This window comes from Camelina sativa, chromosome 8 (assembly GCF_030686135.1).
Source record: "Camelina sativa cultivar CO46 ecotype springtype chromosome 8, ASM3068613v1".
Classification (NCBI taxonomy): domain Eukaryota; kingdom Viridiplantae; phylum Streptophyta; class Magnoliopsida; order Brassicales; family Brassicaceae; genus Camelina; species Camelina sativa.
In genome coordinates, this window is record NC_141887.1 from 25,435,447 (window position 1) to 25,451,728 (window position 16,282).

A 16,282-nucleotide genomic window follows, 5' to 3' on the forward strand; every position below is an offset into this window, starting at 1 on the left:
AATCACAAAGTTTTAGTTAGTTTACGTTTTTAAAGAGAGAGAGAAAAATAAATCTAGTTGCGGTTTCTAGGTAGGATATTTTACTCATGGACCGCAAATATTTGTTCAACTATCTATTACCCTGCGTATTTGCTAATAACGCACCAGCAAAAGCAATTTTTTTTAATATTTAGTTTATGTTAAATAAAAGAAAGCTAAACAATCAAGTAATCAACATATTTTAATAAATAATTATATGTCAAAGATTTTCTTTAATTTAAATTATTAAATCACTTGTATGATTTATTTCATTATTTTTTCTAAGTTACAAAAATAAATACTTTTAGCAGAAAAACCCAGATTTATAAAAAAATAAGTAAAGTAAAAAAACTTATTTATGGTTTGGTTATATACTTATATCATATAAAATGTATAATATATATATTTTAACCCAATTTCAAAAATGTTTAACAAAATTATTAAAATCATTACAACAAATTTTCATACTAGTTATTCAATAAAAACCGCACTTGTCCCGCAAATTATTTTCTCCTGCACAAACCGCAGTTGAACCGTACTGCACTATTAAACCGTTTTCCCTGCACATCCAAATACGCTGTTACCATTCGGACTCTATATGTCTATATGGAGATATGATTGTTTACCAACTAGTAAAATAATTACAATCTTTCAGCCGTTTATTGAAATTTTCCAAAAATGTCAACTTCCAACCTAATATTATTATTCCAAGATAATATTCTTCCTAGTATTTAACCTCATACAGAGAAGCATTTTTTTATAAAGATTTCAGGTTGTCTTTTTTTTTAGTTGATAAAAACTTAACGTACTTGTGTTGTTTTGTACGAATTAAAACAGACTAGCTAGTCAAAATGAGAAACTATAATACTGCAATAAGCAAGTTCATAATATCTAGTAGTATAATAATAACACAGCAAGTCATATAATTCGTCGAGTTACTCGTATCCATGTTGTTTGTTACGAGACGTGCTCTCAAAACTTCTCCTTTTTTTTAATTATTTTTTTATTTTCACAACTTTCCTTGTTAAAATAAATACAGCTAAACTAGCTAGTGTCCAAATATATAAACCTGATTTTTCTGAACGTCAGATAAACAATTTCAACCTCGTAAACGTATAATTTAGTGTTTAGAGATATTTACATATCGGGAAGGAGTGTAAATGATCTCTCTGACCATATAGTGTGTGTATATAGGTCGCCTTCTGACTTTTTTTTTTTTTTGTATGTTGTTGTGGACTTGTGGGTCGTGAGTCGTGAGTCGTGACAAAAGCAACAGCTGTAAAGTCTTCTCCTCTGTCGAACATTTAAGATCATAGTCCACTTGCCATAACACCTGTCGAACATTTAAGATTAGTACTACTAATATGCAATTTGGGATAACTAAACGTTGACTTCCATCTTTTTTTTTTGGGATAAATTACTATTAATAGAGTTAAAACTATACGAGCTGTTTAGGCCTGTTATTCATTTGATAGACGGGCCCGATTAGTTTGGGTCCATTATCAAGCCAAACTATATGGGCTTAGAAACGGAAGATCATTAAATTGGACATATATAAAAGTGGGTATGAGGCTATGAGCTGAGTGAACGAACTTTTAAAATTGTATTTGTGGTCTACAAGACTTATCATATACTAGTAGAATATTTTAGCCACAAGACTTTCGGTATTTGATTCTCTTTTGTTTTTCCAACTGTGGTCCGACATCAACTTTTATACACATCCACTTGTGTAATTTTCAACAATAAAGTAGTGATAGTGTATGTGTATATAAAATCATAAAAACTCGATGTCGATCGATTTCTTTTGTTTCTAATAAATATTTTCATGTTAACGCCGTGAAACTTAACGTTAAGGGTGATGCTTCCATTTCGGGCATGGCCCCTCAAAATTATGAAAAGACAAGAAACAAGATTGATGGCACATCTCCAGTTCTCCTCTTCTTTGTTTTTTTTTTTCTTTTTTTCTTTTATAAACTTTGATACATTATCTGATATATCATCTTGGGACAAGTTAAGTTAGGGTCTCTTTCCTATACTTACGAAAATAAAAATGTTTGGGGAAAATTATTTATCTTTTGTCATTCTTTCCATATTAAGCCCAACAATATTTGTTATCAAAAAAAAAAACAACTTTTGCATTAGAATTGCAAAAGTATTTTCAAAATTAAAATTATTAGAAATTGAATTTGACTTTTAAAAAAAAATTATGAGCACATAAATTCATGTGGATACGAAAGGTTACTTCTTGTTCAGTGACCAAAACGGATCATACTGACCAAACGGGATCAGGCACTAACAGTTGTACCACCATTACGTGGCGTTTGCGGAGTATATCTTACGCGCTTCTGTTATGCGCGTTGGATAACAACAACTGCTGATATATATATAAACATTTAAGTAAACTTTGCAAACTAATCCTTAAACTAACCATTTTTGTTTGCATATACCCCTTGACTTTAAAATTCTTTCCTTTTTTTTGTTTTTCCTTTTTGCAAACTTATCTCTAAAACAATTGAATTAAGAATACGAGTGTCCTGTCTATATAATCAAGTGTATAATACTTGGGCTACTCTCACTAACAACCTCTTAAATATAAAATTCGAGTGTGTATAATAACAGTCTAAATCTTTAACCTTTTAAGCACTTAGGAGATACATTACGAATTGTGTGACGTTTGAGTGTATAATTAAAAAATATCGACAAAAGAATCAGAACGACGGCTACCAATCGCCACACGGTCAACTTACACAGCTGACGTGCAGATTTTTCAATCAAATGATGGATTTTTCTGCAATTCTTTAAGTATACGGGCAACTTCACAGAACGTAGTTAAAGATAAGGGCTGGTTAGCAATTTTTCCACAACAGAAAGGTGCCATTAAAACGGCGTCGTCGTGGTTCAGGCTAAATCAGTAGTAGGTTGTGTTCCTTTTGGCTTTTATCATCGCCGCCGGGACACAGAGAGAGAGAAAGGGGTTAGATTTGTGCTTTTGATCTCTCTCTTCTCGATTCACTTCAAATCGGAGATTCTTGTTAGGGTTTTGGTCGTACGTTGAGAGATCGAAGATTTGTGAAGAAATCATTTAGGGATCGTAATCGTATTTGCACTGATTGGCGATTTATATAGTGAAGTGTGTGGTTGGGGTGATTTTTATTATCAGATGGCATCAGAGGATGTGAAGAGGACTGAATCAGCAGCTGTTTCTACGATCGTAAATCTGGCGGAGGAAGCGAAGTTAGCGAGGGAAGGAGTCAAAGCTCCAAGTTATGCTGTTCTCAGCATCTGCAAGTCTCTTTTCGCCGGTGGCGTCGCTGGTGGAGTGTGAGTCGTTTCTCCCATTTCAGTTTTTTTTTTTTTTTTCATTTCCGTGAGAGTTTTGGGGGAAAATGAAAGATAAATGTTGAGTGGGACTATACGTTGTTTCTTTCTAATTTGTTTCGAGAAGGCCAAATTGGATTGAGAACTCATTGATTTTGTCCTCTATTCATAGGTTGACATGAAAAATCAGAACTTTATTGATGTTGATCTGTTTGCTGAGTGCGTACGATAAGTGTAGTAGATCAGTCACTTACTTTTATTTTATCTTGAGATTGATATCCGTGTTGAATCATTCAAATAGAGGTAGAGGTATAGGTATAGGTTTTGAGAAAGAGGCCATCTTTTGCTCGATTTAGGTCGAGTTTTGTGATTGACATATAAAAGAAAGATCAGCTAGTTGCTTTATCTTTCAGTCTCTGTGTTGTTACATTTCAATGCGCAAATTTTGTTTCTTTTTTTATATTTCTCACTGGGGAATTCGTGTTTTTATATTAGGTCACGAACTGCAGTTGCACCTCTGGAGAGGATGAAGATATTACTTCAGGTTTGTTTTTTTCGTTGGTTGCTTTTGTTTTGGAACGTGTATAATCATTGGTTGACTTAGCATTCTGTTAATTGTTGATATGTAGGTGCAAAATCCGCATAATATAAAGTATAGTGGGACAGTCCAAGGGCTGAAGTATATTTGGAGAACCGAGGGCCTTCGTGGACTGTTCAAAGGAAATGGTACCAACTGTGCTCGTATCGTTCCAAATTCTGCTGTGAAATTTTTCAGCTATGAGCAAGCTTCAAAGTAAGACCTCTAACCTTCTTTCTACTCTGTTATCTTGATCTCAATATATATTTATATCTAATCTACGCTTTCTCTCTTTCTTGTAGGGGCATACTGTACATGTATCGTCAGCAGACGGGAAATGGTAAATTGATTTCAGCATAAGATTTTTATTATTTCCCTGTTGAAGAATCTGTGCACGGTATTACTTATCGCTTTTTAGCCTTCAATTTAAGTTTCTAAATGAAGCCTTTGGAGCTATGTTGTACTCTTATTATCACAAGCCTTTCGTATTGATGGTGGAATAGTATTCTGTTTATAAGATTCTTTGGTTAATAGTTCTATGACGTTTCTGCAGAAAATGCCCAGCTCACTCCTCTTTTACGGCTTGGAGCTGGTGCAACTGCTGGAATCATAGCCATGTCTGCAACATACCCAATGGATATGGTTCGTGGGAGGCTAACTGTACAGGTAACTTTTCGTACCCCCAACTTGGTATCTGCAAGACCCTTATATTGCTCATCTTTGTAACTCTGCAAATATGAATATGTGCACACAGACCGCAAATTCTCCTTATCAATATAGAGGAATTGCCCATGCTTTGTCAACTGTCCTGCGAGAGGAAGGTCCACGGGCCTTGTACCGTGGTTGGCTTCCGTCAGTGATTGGAGTTGTAAGTTTCGTATTTTTTCCTCTTAACCAGACGGAATATTACAAATCTACCATCTTATGGGACCTTTCTGGTAAATGCAGGTTCCATATGTGGGTTTGAACTTTGCGGTGTATGAGTCTCTAAAGGACTGGCTAGTTAAAGACAACCCCTTTGGTCTAGTAGAAAACAATGAGCTGACGATTGTAACGAGGCTCACTTGTGGTGCAATAGCTGGAACAGTTGGTCAAACAATTGCTTATCCGCTGGACGTGATTCGTAGGAGAATGCAAATGGTCGGGTGGAAAGATGCTTCCTCTGTTGTTACAGGCGAAGGGAGAAGCAAGGCTTCGCTTGAATACACTGGTATGGTCGATGCATTTAGGAAAACAGTTCGTCATGAAGGCTTTGGAGCATTGTACAAGGGTTTGGTCCCCAACTCAGTGAAGGTTTGTTTCATTTACCAAACCCCAATTTTACTTGTGTTTCTTTGAAGATGGAACATTTTTTCTCAAGAAAGTTAAAATGTTCTTTACAGGTTGTACCATCGATTGCGATAGCGTTTGTGACATATGAGATGGTGAAAGATGTCTTAGGAGTGGAGTTTAGGATATCAGACTGAGTCATCTGATATTATATGGGTCGACAAGAAAACACACTTCTATTTTTGTAGCCAGAGGAGACAGAAGAGAAGTTCGAAAATTTTAGGGGCTTTATTTATCTCCTTTTCAACATCCGGTGGGAAGGATAAAGGCTATAGTGGCTTAGCCAAACTCTTTTCTTTCTCTTCTTTTTTTTTTCCTTATAGATTGGGTTTATGCTTTTCAAATAAGTCAGTGGCCAACTACATTTGGTACTGCAGTTTGTGCTACTACATGTTTGGGCTAGTCTTTTCGCATTCAATTATTGTTACAACTCTTATTGGTAACTTTGCTATTTAGTTGAATAATTCCGTGATTATGTACTTGTTTTATGAATTGGTATCCGTGTCAAAATAAAATTCATGGGGGCTTGTTTGTGATTTGTGTGTGCGAATTTTTTAAACATTCAAAGAACGAGCTTTTCATAGTACAGTATCTCTCTATCTCCATTACAAGAAAACAAATGTATATGCAGAATACTCTGATCACAGATGTGTGATTAAGTAATACACATTTAATCTTTCCTATAGATCGTAATTATACGGAAGTGAGATGTGAATACAAGAAAGGAAGAAAATAACATAAGTGACCTCTTTCGTAAAGTTGAGCTTTGGCCACATCTTTAACGTAATGAAATCCCCACGAAAAGACACATCCATCAATCATCATTTACTTGTGTGAGTTATGAGTGCAATTTAATCCTGCATTGAAATCATACACATAACATCAATGTTTTGATTTTCAAGATGAACATTAAAATCGATTTAATATACTTTTGAAATTAGATAGGTACGTACGTACGTACCATTTAAGTATTTTGATGGTGCATTTACTCATCTTTGAATCAAGCTCCCGTAGTCTCACGCCACCGCAACTGATACTAACCCTCACGGTAACAATCTTACGCCTTCCCACAGCCAATCCCAGCTTCGTCTTAGCCGTTACTCTCACCACCAAGTTCTTACTCTTCATCTCCGCTCTAAGCCTCTTAACCGTCGGATCATCCACCTGTTGTTTCTTCACTTTGATCGGTACGCTCACAACCGTCCGATTCCTCGGCTTCTCCAGAAACCCTTTGACTCTCGTTGACCCGAGGCTCGTTTCAAAATCACCGTCTCCTACACTCACCTCCACGTCAGCGTCGCCGTAATGGTACCGTAGCTTTCCGTTAGGGTTTCTGAAATCAAGCCTCGCCGTGGCTTCAGCCGTCAACTGCGACAAACCGTCGTTGGATTTTCCACCGGCAAAGTTGAAAGTGCTTACGCGGAAAGAGGCGAGACGTACGACGGGGAGCCTCGGGCTGTACCAAAGGAAGAAGACAGAGACGGCGAGGGTAAGGATGAGGATGACGATGGCGACGGTGATGCAGACGCAGCAGCAAAAGACGCGGCAACGACTCCATTGCTTCTTCTTCGTCGGATAAAACGACGCCGGAATCGTATGTTTTGGCCGGCGTCGAAGCGCTGTTGATGATGATGTTGAAGATGATGATCCGAGTGGAGTTTGTGGTTGCGAGTGGAGCTCACGGTAGCCTGGTGGTTTTTGAAGAACCGGTTTAAGCAGCGTTTCTCCCGCCATTTCTTCGTCGCCGGTTGTTGAACTTCTATTATTATGAGATGATCTCTGTTCTTCTGCATGTATTAGTTTAGGTATTAATTACGAAAATGAATTCTGAAAAGTCTTTAATTGTTACTTAAAATACTATAATTTCGTGTCTAATACAATACTAGTCTTGTGTATATCTTGTCCTATACCAAACGAACACAATAATAATTCGATTTGTTCCCGACACTTTGGCCACTTACTGAAATTTCTTCTACCGACGAGCTGTTTTATTGGCTCTGTTATGTGAATCGCTCAATGATATTTTTTAATTATACCAACGGATATACATTTGTATACGCGATAGAGTGACAAATCTCTGAAAAATTGGTATTACGTAGATCTGTCAAAACAAACACTTTGGTCACGACTCACGTTTACGGGTTGAGGGAGGCACGTCGATAGATAATAATAAAATCTCAAAATAAAGTAAAATCTAAAAACTCACACACAAAGTGTTTGTTAATTAAAGAAGAATACACAAAGCGATTACGAAACGAAAGACCATCAAAATATGTCTCCCCTTGTCTCTCTAATACATTCGCTTATATGACTAAAAACCTACACTTTCATCAATCAAGTGGTCACAGCGCACACCGAACCTCTTAAACGATATTACATTACATCAATTTTCTCAGCTAACAATAGCAGAGAGCTCTACGAAACTAAGAAAAACAAAGTCTCTTTTTTTTTTTTTTTTAATGTTACATTCACAACCCGGAAAGAAGAAGAAGATATCACCGTTAGCTAGCCGCTACAGGATCGGTTATTGGACTTGCATTTAACAGTTGATGCTGCACATTTTTACCACCTGATACGGAGTTGTTCTTGTCAACTCTAGAGATTAGGTTCTCTGTTTTCCCAGTTGCTTGCGCTTTCAGTTGATCCTAGAGAGCAATTACTTATGTGTTACTATTGACCAATACACCTATAATCAAAATGTGTGGTATGGTGGGTAGACTGTTACCAGTAAAGCTTCGTTCTCCAGCCGTAGTTTCTCTGACTCATCGTTTAGTTGGCTTACTTTGGATCTCAAAGTCATGTTCTCAGCTACTAGTGCGTCAACTTTGACAGCAAGTTGTTCAGTTTCAGCCTACATAAACAACACACAAGCCCATTAAGCGTAAATATAGAACTTTTTTAGCTTCCACCTCTTTAGTTACTAAAGTTTAGTAAGCAATGTCACCTGTTTCCTCAGTCTCGACCTTCGAGCAGATTCTCGGTTTGACTGTTTTCTCTTCTCTCGTTTAACCTCTTTTTCATTCTGCAGATAAACACACCACTACCAATAAACAAACAAACAAAAAGAGGATGCCAAGAATAAAACGAGTTCAATGAGAGAGGTTCAAGAATAGTATACCCATTGCTGTGGGATACCGTTCATGCCACCAGAGTTTTGAAAATCCATTGCTGTGGGCATAACAGGAGTCCCCATGGTCACATCAGCTTTCTCATTTTCACCTCTAAGGGGAGGACTGGTTTGAGATGAAGGTTTTTCACCTACCAAGAACAAGAAGCCATTAAGATTTTAAGTAGTTGTAAACGTTGAAGCATACAATTACTTGTGTTGTGTTCTTTTCAAGAAAAAATACCGGTGCTTGGTGATATTTCTCGTCGCCTTTTCCTCTTAGATTGTTCTCCCTGTGGTAAAACAGACTGGTATATAAATTAATAACTTCAACAGAGAAAGATTAGCAAATTTTAACCTAGTTCGAGTAGAAAGAAACTACATACCCCAGTTGTATTACCATCACTACCATTGCTTGAACCATCATTCTCGGAGCTAGTAATAACAAAACCACGTTAGAATCTATCTAAGAATAATAATAATGAACCCCAAGTCTCTTTGAATAAGGAAGAGTTGAGTTAGTTTGACAAACCTCTGAGAACTCCTATGCTCACTGCTGCTATGTCCAGCACTCCCAACTTTGTTATTGCTTATTGACATTGCAAGTCCATCGAATTCTTTCAGTTTTTTCATGAACCCATGGTCCGTATTTCCAGGGGAGTTAGCTGGAGCATCCATGGCCGAAGGAGTTGTAACCTGCAAATATATATATTCTCATATTCATATCCATCACAACTTTTGGCGACCATTCACACAAAACAAAAGTGACTTACACCAGGCGTTGCTTGAGAAACAGGACCTTGTGGTTGTGAGCCCTGGTCAAAAGAGAAAACGCATATCAGTAAAAATGGTCTGATTTAAACATTCGTTTGATAAAGTAACAAATCAAAAGAAGGGGGGGGGGGGGGGGGGGTGATTACCATTTGAACACCAGGATGAGCATAAACACCACCAGGAGGACAAAATGGTGGATATGGTGCCCCATAAGGAGCCATCATTGGCTAAGAACAATTAAGCAAAAATCAGACTCAAATAAAAAAATAATTCTAAATGCATATACTTTTAAGTTTTAAGTACATCCATTCAACAAATTTAAATTATTAGTACCGATGGAGAAGCCCACATATAAGGGGGTGGAGCATGACCAGTTGCCACATTTGAGTTGTAATATTGTGGTATAGCAACCCTAGATCCATAATATGCCTACAGTACCATGAGAAAAACAAGCTATATCATTCTGAAAAAAATGGCAGGCTAATGACCACAATCCATAAAGGACGAGTTTCAAACAAAGGTCAAAGCAAATCACCTGCATAGCAGCCCAGTCATGATGATACACATGAACATTGCTCTGCTCCTGTATTATATATACCAAGAAGAACAGAACAACAATTAAAACAAATGATTCTCATACACAAATGTTAACTAAACCAATCAGTTTCAATTTGATTCATGACTTACAGTTACAGGAGCAGCTTGCGTTGGCTTATCAGCAGAGTTTGTGAGGTTTCCTTCTTCGTTGCTACCCATTATCCCTCAATGCAGAGTAGTGTAACACTGACACAGTAACATAAAACATAACTAGATCTTTTAGATGTTCCTGTGTAAAACATACAAATCTAAAGGAACAGTAGATTTACATATACACTTAGATCTTGCAATTTCGGACATCAAACGATAAGTTAAAATTGCGACAAACAATTATTCTTATGATAGAGAGATCTAATTAAAATTATCAAGTACAGAGCATCACTGTATCTACCAATAATAAAAATTCAAACTTTGAGTTCAATTTTTCGCGGGGGTTCTCAGATTTTTCTGAGTCAACAACTTTCAACAAATAGTAGAAATCTAATTCAACTCTTTCCTAGAAATTTTTTTCGTCGGTTACATATTTTCTCGAGAAAACAACAGAGCTGATTACAAATTACCTCTAGAAACAATACAGTAAAATTCGTTAAATACAAAAGAAACCAAAAATCCAAAAACCTACCTGATGGAGTTTGAGGGTAAACAATTCGAATTGCTCTTAAAAAAAAAAAATTCGCTTCTCTCTCTCTCTCTAACTCGAAAGAATGGTTTTCTCTCTCTAGAACCAGAGTTCGGTAAAGAAGAGAGAGAGAGAGGAAGGCGAAACTGAAGAGAAAAAAAAAAGAGAGAGAGGAAGGGGAGCGCCAAGAGGCTGAAGCACACGTCACCGTACACGTGTCATCATCTTGAAAGGTTTGTAAAGGGAACGCATATGCTGAGCTGGCCATCCTAGATCTGCGCTGGACATTTTTTAAAAAATATTGCCTTAAAAGAACGATTGGTACACGTAGTCATAATCCCTACCGTTCATCTAGAGATGTCTACGTAGTCTTTACGTGCTGCTGATTTTATTCCTTTTTTATAAATAATAAATACCAAAATTAAACCATAATGTATAATTCCTTTGGGTTCCATGGATGACGAAACGTGGACTACGAATTCGTTTTTACTTTTTACCCAATTAGTTAAATCTAGATCGTGATCGACGGCTTATATTCGTTTCATCTAACGGTCAGAATGTTTTTTAAATTTTTACCAAAAATTAGAGTAGGGACCACTCTGGGGATCTACTGAGTTGTGTCGGCCGTTAGTGGTTTTGCAGCTGACGTGTCCCACTGAATAAGGAATACAGTTGTGGTCCCTACGGACAACGTGGGATTCGACGCCAGCTCATATTTTTTAATTTTTAATTTTCTCTTGAAATCTTAAAAAAAAGAAAAAAAAATTATTGACCATGACTCGTTTATCGCCACGTTGGATCCATCCAATTGAAAATGGTTAACCAAAAAAATTATAATCTTATCCTACTATATTAATGTTGAAGTACAAATGTGAAACTAATTTTTGAATATGTAAAAAATTATATTTAATTAAGTATTATTCTGCGGAAAATTGCGGTTAAACTTTTTTCTATAAAAATTTGTAATAATTTATTTTGTTATAATGTTATTTATAATAATTTGTGATTAAAAATTTATTGCTTATATAATAATTTTTGTATTTTAAAAATGCTTATTGAAAACCTGTCAATAAAACATTTGCATGTAATGAATAAAATTATTTAAACATTTGTGAAATCTTTGTTATAGTTGTGAAGTAAGTAAAAAAATATAACTAATGTGTAAAAAAAAAATTTATCTGTTAGTTTTTTTAAGTACAAATTAGTTTTGATTATAACAGATTTTTTTTACTTTTCTACAATTTATTTTATTTGATGTTTCCCCTATTTTCGTTTTTTAATTAAAAATATTTATTTAATTAATTATTTAATCTTAATTAAGTTTTTCTAATGGCAATTGAATGTAATTTTTACATATTTTAAAAATAGTTTTATATTTGTACTTCCCAATTAATATAGTAGGATTACCATTAGAAAATTTTAGTTAAGCTTAATTAATTAATTTAAATAAATATAATTAATTAAAAAATAAAAAATACTCACAGATTAAATATTAAAAATCTAAAAAAATAAAAATAAAAATATATTCTCTCTCTAATAAATTATGGACGAAATTAGTAAATACTCCCTCTGTCTCCTAATAGATTGATGTTCTAAGATATATTTTTGTCCCACAAATATTGATGTTTTACCACTTTTTAGTTAATTAATATTAAACTTTTGTAAACTTCAAGAAGTGATCATTAAGAAAATTTGAAAATCTGAATAGTCATTGGTTTATATATATATAATACTTTTTTAATAAGAAAACATTATTGTATTTAAAATTAATAATCATTATTTCTTAATTTGTGTAAAATCTCTCAAACATCAATCTTTGTGGAACAGATGTAGTATATATTTTTTAAAAAAATATAAACCTATTAGAATTTTAAAAACTAAGATTTTTATATCCATGTATACAATATAATTATTTTTAATAACTAAATTCGAAGATTTTGTTAAGATTTCAAATTATGATTCTCCTATCATCTTTATTTTATTTTATTTACAAATTGTTTGGAATTTTCATATAATACTTATGAGTTATGATTGCAGAATTTTTTCTGCATATGTTGTGATTTGAAATTTTTAACAACGAAGATATATTACCCAATCTATGAAAATGTGTGTTTTAATTTCCAGATTGGCCGGTTGGTAAAACTAAATTTAAATAGATGATAAATTAATAATTTTTATTTGCTCACAATTAAAATATTAAAATTATTATTTTATATTTTACAAAATAATGATACAAATACAACAAACAAACAATATAAAACTGTAATAATATGTCAAAAATAAAATACTATAATATTCTAAAATAATTAGTATTCAAATAGACTAATATATTTACAGAATAATTAAAAATAAATATTATCCCAAACAAAATATTTCTTTAAAAAAAATGTAAGAATAACTTTTATTATTATATTATAATTTTTTTTTAAATGTTGATACGTGCTTTAAGCACGAGATATCTCCTAGTTGGGAGATTAGTTGAGATTAATCTATGTCGTTTAAATCCGTAAAGATACAGATAATCTTCTTTATATCATCATCAAATCTGAGGTTGAAAGATTTAATTAGGCATGGTCAAAATAGTCGGATCCAAAGATCTGAGACGAATTGTATTTAAAATTTTAAAATATCCAAATTTCAAATCTCTAAATCCGAAAACTTGAATCCGATCTAGACCCAAATCTGAACGAATATCTGAATATACTCATATTACAGATATCTAATAGTAATGTATTAGTAATAGAGAAATACCTACTTATTATCATAAACAAATAGTATTTAACACATTAAAATATTTAAAATAATTTTTAGAATTTTTTTTTAGGTTTGGGTTCTCAATTTCACATTTAGGATATAGTTTTGAAGGGTAGGGTTTAGTATTTGTATTTAGGATTTAATTTTGAAAAATTAATTGGTGATATTTTTGGAAATTTATAGATGTTGTGCTAAGTTTGTTTTTGAGAATTTCCCTTAGTAATATTTATATTTGTAATAATGTGAATGCCCAAATATTTATATTTAAACTATTTTTTTAGTAAATTTGGGTAAAAATACTTTTAAATTTTTCGATAATTTGGATATTTTTGAATAATTTAGATAAATTTAGATTTTAAAATTTTGAGTTTCATGGAATTTAGGTAATCCAAATCCGAATCTGAAATACCCAAACCCGAAATCTATAAATACTCAGGACCAGTGTTATACCTTTAAATCCAAAAATTTGGAATATGCGAGAATCCGAACAGCCATCCGAACCGTGAGGCCTAAGATTTAATCTGAATTCAAATCTGCATACTGATAAAAGTTTAATTATTTTATAAAATGATTTATTGGTCTTGTTTCCCTGATTGAATTTCAAGACAAATCCGACAAGGTGACGTGTTCTTGAGGACAAATACTAGCGGGAGCCACTTGATGCGTACAGGTTTAGACTCGATCCAAGACATAATTAGTTTTACGTCGATACCCTCCTTTATTGGGTTTTATTGGGCCTTTATTGGGTTATTGTTCGGATACCCAAATTAAGAAGAGTAGAAGATCGTTCCTTTTTCTTAAACAAAAAACATTTGAACCTTCTTTCACATGATGATTGATATGTTCTTGACTAGTGAGACCTACGCTTAATAAAGGAAGACTGGAACTAGTCAGGCAGGGTCCTCACGCACGCCTCACGGGAAGCATTTCTCTTGTATAGATACGCCTATATTACGACAGTGATTGTCCCGGATTGATAAACCCAATACAAAATATATTAGGGATAGTGGGCTTTATTTATCTTTTTTGGGACTTAAAGGGACTTCATGGTCACCATCTTCTTCTTCTTTTTTCCTGCTACTTTTTCTCTTGTATATATAGCAAACACATACACGTACTTAAAGTCACGGACCGACAGGAATCATATAGCACCAAATATCTCATCCTCACTCTCACATACAAACACACATTTTGTTCACACACAGAAAGACATGGCTTCCAGTTTAAAAAGAAGAATAGCTTTCTCTCTTCTTGTCTTGATTATTGTGATGCTTTATGGGCATAACAAAGCTTATTCAAGATGTGATTTCGAAGCAATTTTCAACTTTGGAGACTCGAATTCAGACACTGGTGGCTTTTGGGCTGCTTTTCCGGCTCAATCCGGTCCATGGGGAATGACTTATTTCAAGAAACCGGCCGGTCGTGCTTCAGACGGTCGTCTTATCATTGATTTTCTAGGTAACGACTATTAAGACCAGTTCTATGTAATATGTATACGTAGAGTGTGTATATGCAAATTGCAATATAAGATATATTAAAAACAGAAAATTGTACAGTTTAGAATCCAAACTAAGATATTTTAAAAATCATTATACTTATATTTTTTTTTATTTCCAACCAAATCTATTTTACTAATATTAGCCGGAAATGATCATGCTAATTATAGATTTATAGGACTAAACGTAATGTTTTGAACAAACAAACAAAAAAGACTAAACGTAATGTTATTTTTCTTTTAGCCAAATCTCTTGGAATGCCTTTCCTTAGCCCATATCTGCAATCTATTGGATCGGATTTTCGGCACGGTGCAAACTTTGCGACGTTAGCATCCACGGTTCTCTTACCAAACACGTCGTTATTTGTCTCTGGAATAAGCCCATTCTCACTCGCTATTCAGCTGAATCAGATGAAACAGTTCAAGGTTAAAGTCGACGAGTCACATTCTTTAGACCAACCAGGTATATATATGTCTAAAAACGATTTGTGAAAAGAATGATGAATCTAATAAAGCAACTGAGGTAAATTCTTTATGTTATAGGTTTGAAGATCTTACCGTCTAGGAATGTTTTCGGAAAATCTCTATACACGTTTTATATTGGTCAAAACGATTTCACATCCAATTTAGCGAGTATTGGAGTTGATAGAGTGAAACAATATCTTCCACAAGTCATAGGCCAAATTGCTGGAACAATTAAGGTACCAAACTGCAAACACCTTAAGGTTTTGGTTTATACGTACATATTATATCCACTAAGCTATGGTATGTTGTTGCTTATAGGAGATATATGGAATAGGTGGTCGGACATTTTTGGTTTTGAACTTAGCCCCGGTTGGATGTTACCCGGCGATTTTAACCGGTTACACTCATACCGTTTCGGATTTAGACAAATTTGGATGTCTCATTTCTGTAAACAACGCCGTCAAATATTACAACGAGTTATTGAATAAGACATTATCCGAGACCAGAGCCGAACTGAAAAACGCTACTGTCATTTACTTAGACACTCACAAGATATTGCTCGACCTCTTTCAACACCCCAAATCCTACGGTACGTTTATGTCATAACTTGTTTCGTTTAGTTATCCTTAAACCGATGAGATTCAGTTTTTAATACTTTACTACTTAAACCGAATCTTTTGTTTTGTTATCATGTCAAAAGGTATGAAATATGGTATTAAAGCTTGTTGTGGATACGGTGGGCGTCCGTACAATTTTGATCAGAAGTTATTTTGTGGCAACACCAAAGTGATTGGGAATTTTTCTGCGACGGCCAAAGCTTGCCGTGATCCACACAATTACGTGAGTTGGGATGGAATTCACGCGACGGAGGCCGCAAACCACCACATTTCTATGGCCATTCTCGACGGTTCGATATCATATCCTCCATTCACACTCATTAACCTATGCCCGCCTTAATAGTGACATATGTGTACTAGTTGCTAATTGTTTAGATGTGAGTTTTGTAAGCTAGCCACCAACTAAGCATATTGTGAGTTTGTGACAAACAAAATTATATATGATAATATAAGAATATGTTTAAAAAATGTGTAATATGCTTTACAGATCGATTGTTCTCCTAATCATTTGATTCTCCTTAATTTATTGAATTGATTAATTAGTGATCTAATAACATTTCTTAGTCACCTTTTTCGTGCGTACTGAATTATATAAATCTTTTTAAAGTGTAAG

The 16,282-nt window shown here is 34.3% G+C and overlaps 4 protein-coding genes across 5 annotated transcripts; 2 read left to right on the forward strand and 2 right to left on the reverse strand.

Moving 5' to 3' along the window:
- The first annotated feature begins 2,592 nt into the window (after positions 1–2,592).
- Positions 2,593–5,778, forward strand: LOC104707996 (mitochondrial adenine nucleotide transporter ADNT1). The gene is made up of 8 exons (XM_010424468.3): positions 2,593–3,339; positions 3,832–3,880; positions 3,966–4,129; positions 4,216–4,253; positions 4,467–4,579; positions 4,668–4,781; positions 4,862–5,206; positions 5,296–5,778. Exons 1-8 carry the CDS (start codon positions 3,179–3,181, stop codon positions 5,377–5,379), a joined length of 1,068 nt encoding a protein of 355 aa, XP_010422770.1. The 5' UTR covers positions 2,593–3,178; the 3' UTR covers positions 5,380–5,778.
- Positions 5,779–5,784: 6 nt separating this feature from the next.
- On the reverse strand, positions 5,785–7,183 carry LOC104707995 (uncharacterized). Its single transcript, XM_019228879.2, has 2 exons — positions 6,204–7,183; positions 5,785–6,099 (listed from the first exon to the last, which is right to left on the reverse strand). The coding sequence occupies exons 1-2, from the start codon at positions 6,974–6,976 to the stop codon at positions 6,081–6,083; spliced, it is 792 nt and encodes a 263-aa protein (XP_019084424.2). The 5' UTR covers positions 6,977–7,183; the 3' UTR covers positions 5,785–6,080.
- Positions 7,184–7,444: 261 nt separating this feature from the next.
- Positions 7,445–10,549, reverse strand: LOC104707997 (G-box-binding factor 2-like). Of its 2 annotated transcripts, none has more exons than XM_010424471.3 (13): positions 10,342–10,549; positions 9,810–9,905; positions 9,658–9,705; positions 9,456–9,551; positions 9,269–9,349; positions 9,122–9,163; positions 8,881–9,044; positions 8,735–8,783; positions 8,593–8,641; positions 8,361–8,500; positions 8,187–8,264; positions 7,968–8,093; positions 7,445–7,887 (listed from the first exon to the last, which is right to left on the reverse strand). In XM_010424471.3, the coding sequence occupies exons 2-13, from the start codon at positions 9,876–9,878 to the stop codon at positions 7,744–7,746; spliced, it is 1,086 nt and encodes a 361-aa protein (XP_010422773.2). In that variant the 5' UTR covers positions 9,879–9,905; positions 10,342–10,549; the 3' UTR covers positions 7,445–7,743. The 2 variants fall into 2 exon arrangements, with proteins under 2 accessions (XP_010422773.2, XP_010422771.2); XM_010424469.3 differs by having other exon boundaries at positions 8,593–8,656; positions 10,342–10,486.
- Positions 10,550–14,166: 3,617 nt separating this feature from the next.
- Positions 14,167–16,191, forward strand: LOC104707999 (GDSL esterase/lipase At4g01130). The gene is made up of 5 exons (XM_087461830.1): positions 14,167–14,550; positions 14,832–15,050; positions 15,131–15,288; positions 15,371–15,641; positions 15,753–16,191. Exons 1-5 carry the CDS (start codon positions 14,304–14,306, stop codon positions 16,007–16,009), a joined length of 1,152 nt encoding a protein of 383 aa, XP_087317956.1. The 5' UTR covers positions 14,167–14,303; the 3' UTR covers positions 16,010–16,191.
- Positions 16,192–16,282: the final 91 nt, after the last annotated feature.

Bases quoted from the DNA above. Each gene is read 5' to 3' on its own strand.
- LOC104707996 (XM_010424468.3), top strand. From the start codon at position 3,179: ATGGCATCAGAGGATGTGAAGAGGACTGAATCAGCAGCTGTTTCTACG. The intron at 3,340-3,831 runs GTGAGTCGTTTC...TTTTTATATTAG, and splicing joins GGTGGCGTCGCTGGTGGAGT to GTCACGAACTGCAGTTGCAC. The intron at 4,782-4,861 runs GTAAGTTTCGTA...TGGTAAATGCAG, and splicing joins TTCCGTCAGTGATTGGAGTT to GTTCCATATGTGGGTTTGAA.
- LOC104707995 (XM_019228879.2), bottom strand. From the start codon at position 6,976: ATGGCGGGAGAAACGCTGCTTAAACCGGTTCTTCAAAAACCACCAGGC.
- LOC104707997 (XM_010424469.3), bottom strand. From the start codon at position 9,878: ATGGGTAGCAACGAAGAAGGAAACCTCACAAACTCTGCTGATAAGCCA. The intron at 8,501-8,592 runs GTATTTTTTCTT...TGTTCTTGGTAG, and splicing joins AGAAATATCACCAAGCACCG to GTGAAAAACCTTCATCTCAA. The intron at 7,888-7,967 runs GTAACAGTCTAC...ATTGCTCTCTAG, and splicing joins TGGAGAACGAAGCTTTACTG to GATCAACTGAAAGCGCAAGC.
- LOC104707999 (XM_087461830.1), top strand. From the start codon at position 14,304: ATGGCTTCCAGTTTAAAAAGAAGAATAGCTTTCTCTCTTCTTGTCTTG. The intron at 14,551-14,831 runs GTAACGACTATT...TTTTTCTTTTAG, and splicing joins TCTTATCATTGATTTTCTAG to CCAAATCTCTTGGAATGCCT. The intron at 15,289-15,370 runs GTACCAAACTGC...TGTTGCTTATAG, and splicing joins AAATTGCTGGAACAATTAAG to GAGATATATGGAATAGGTGG.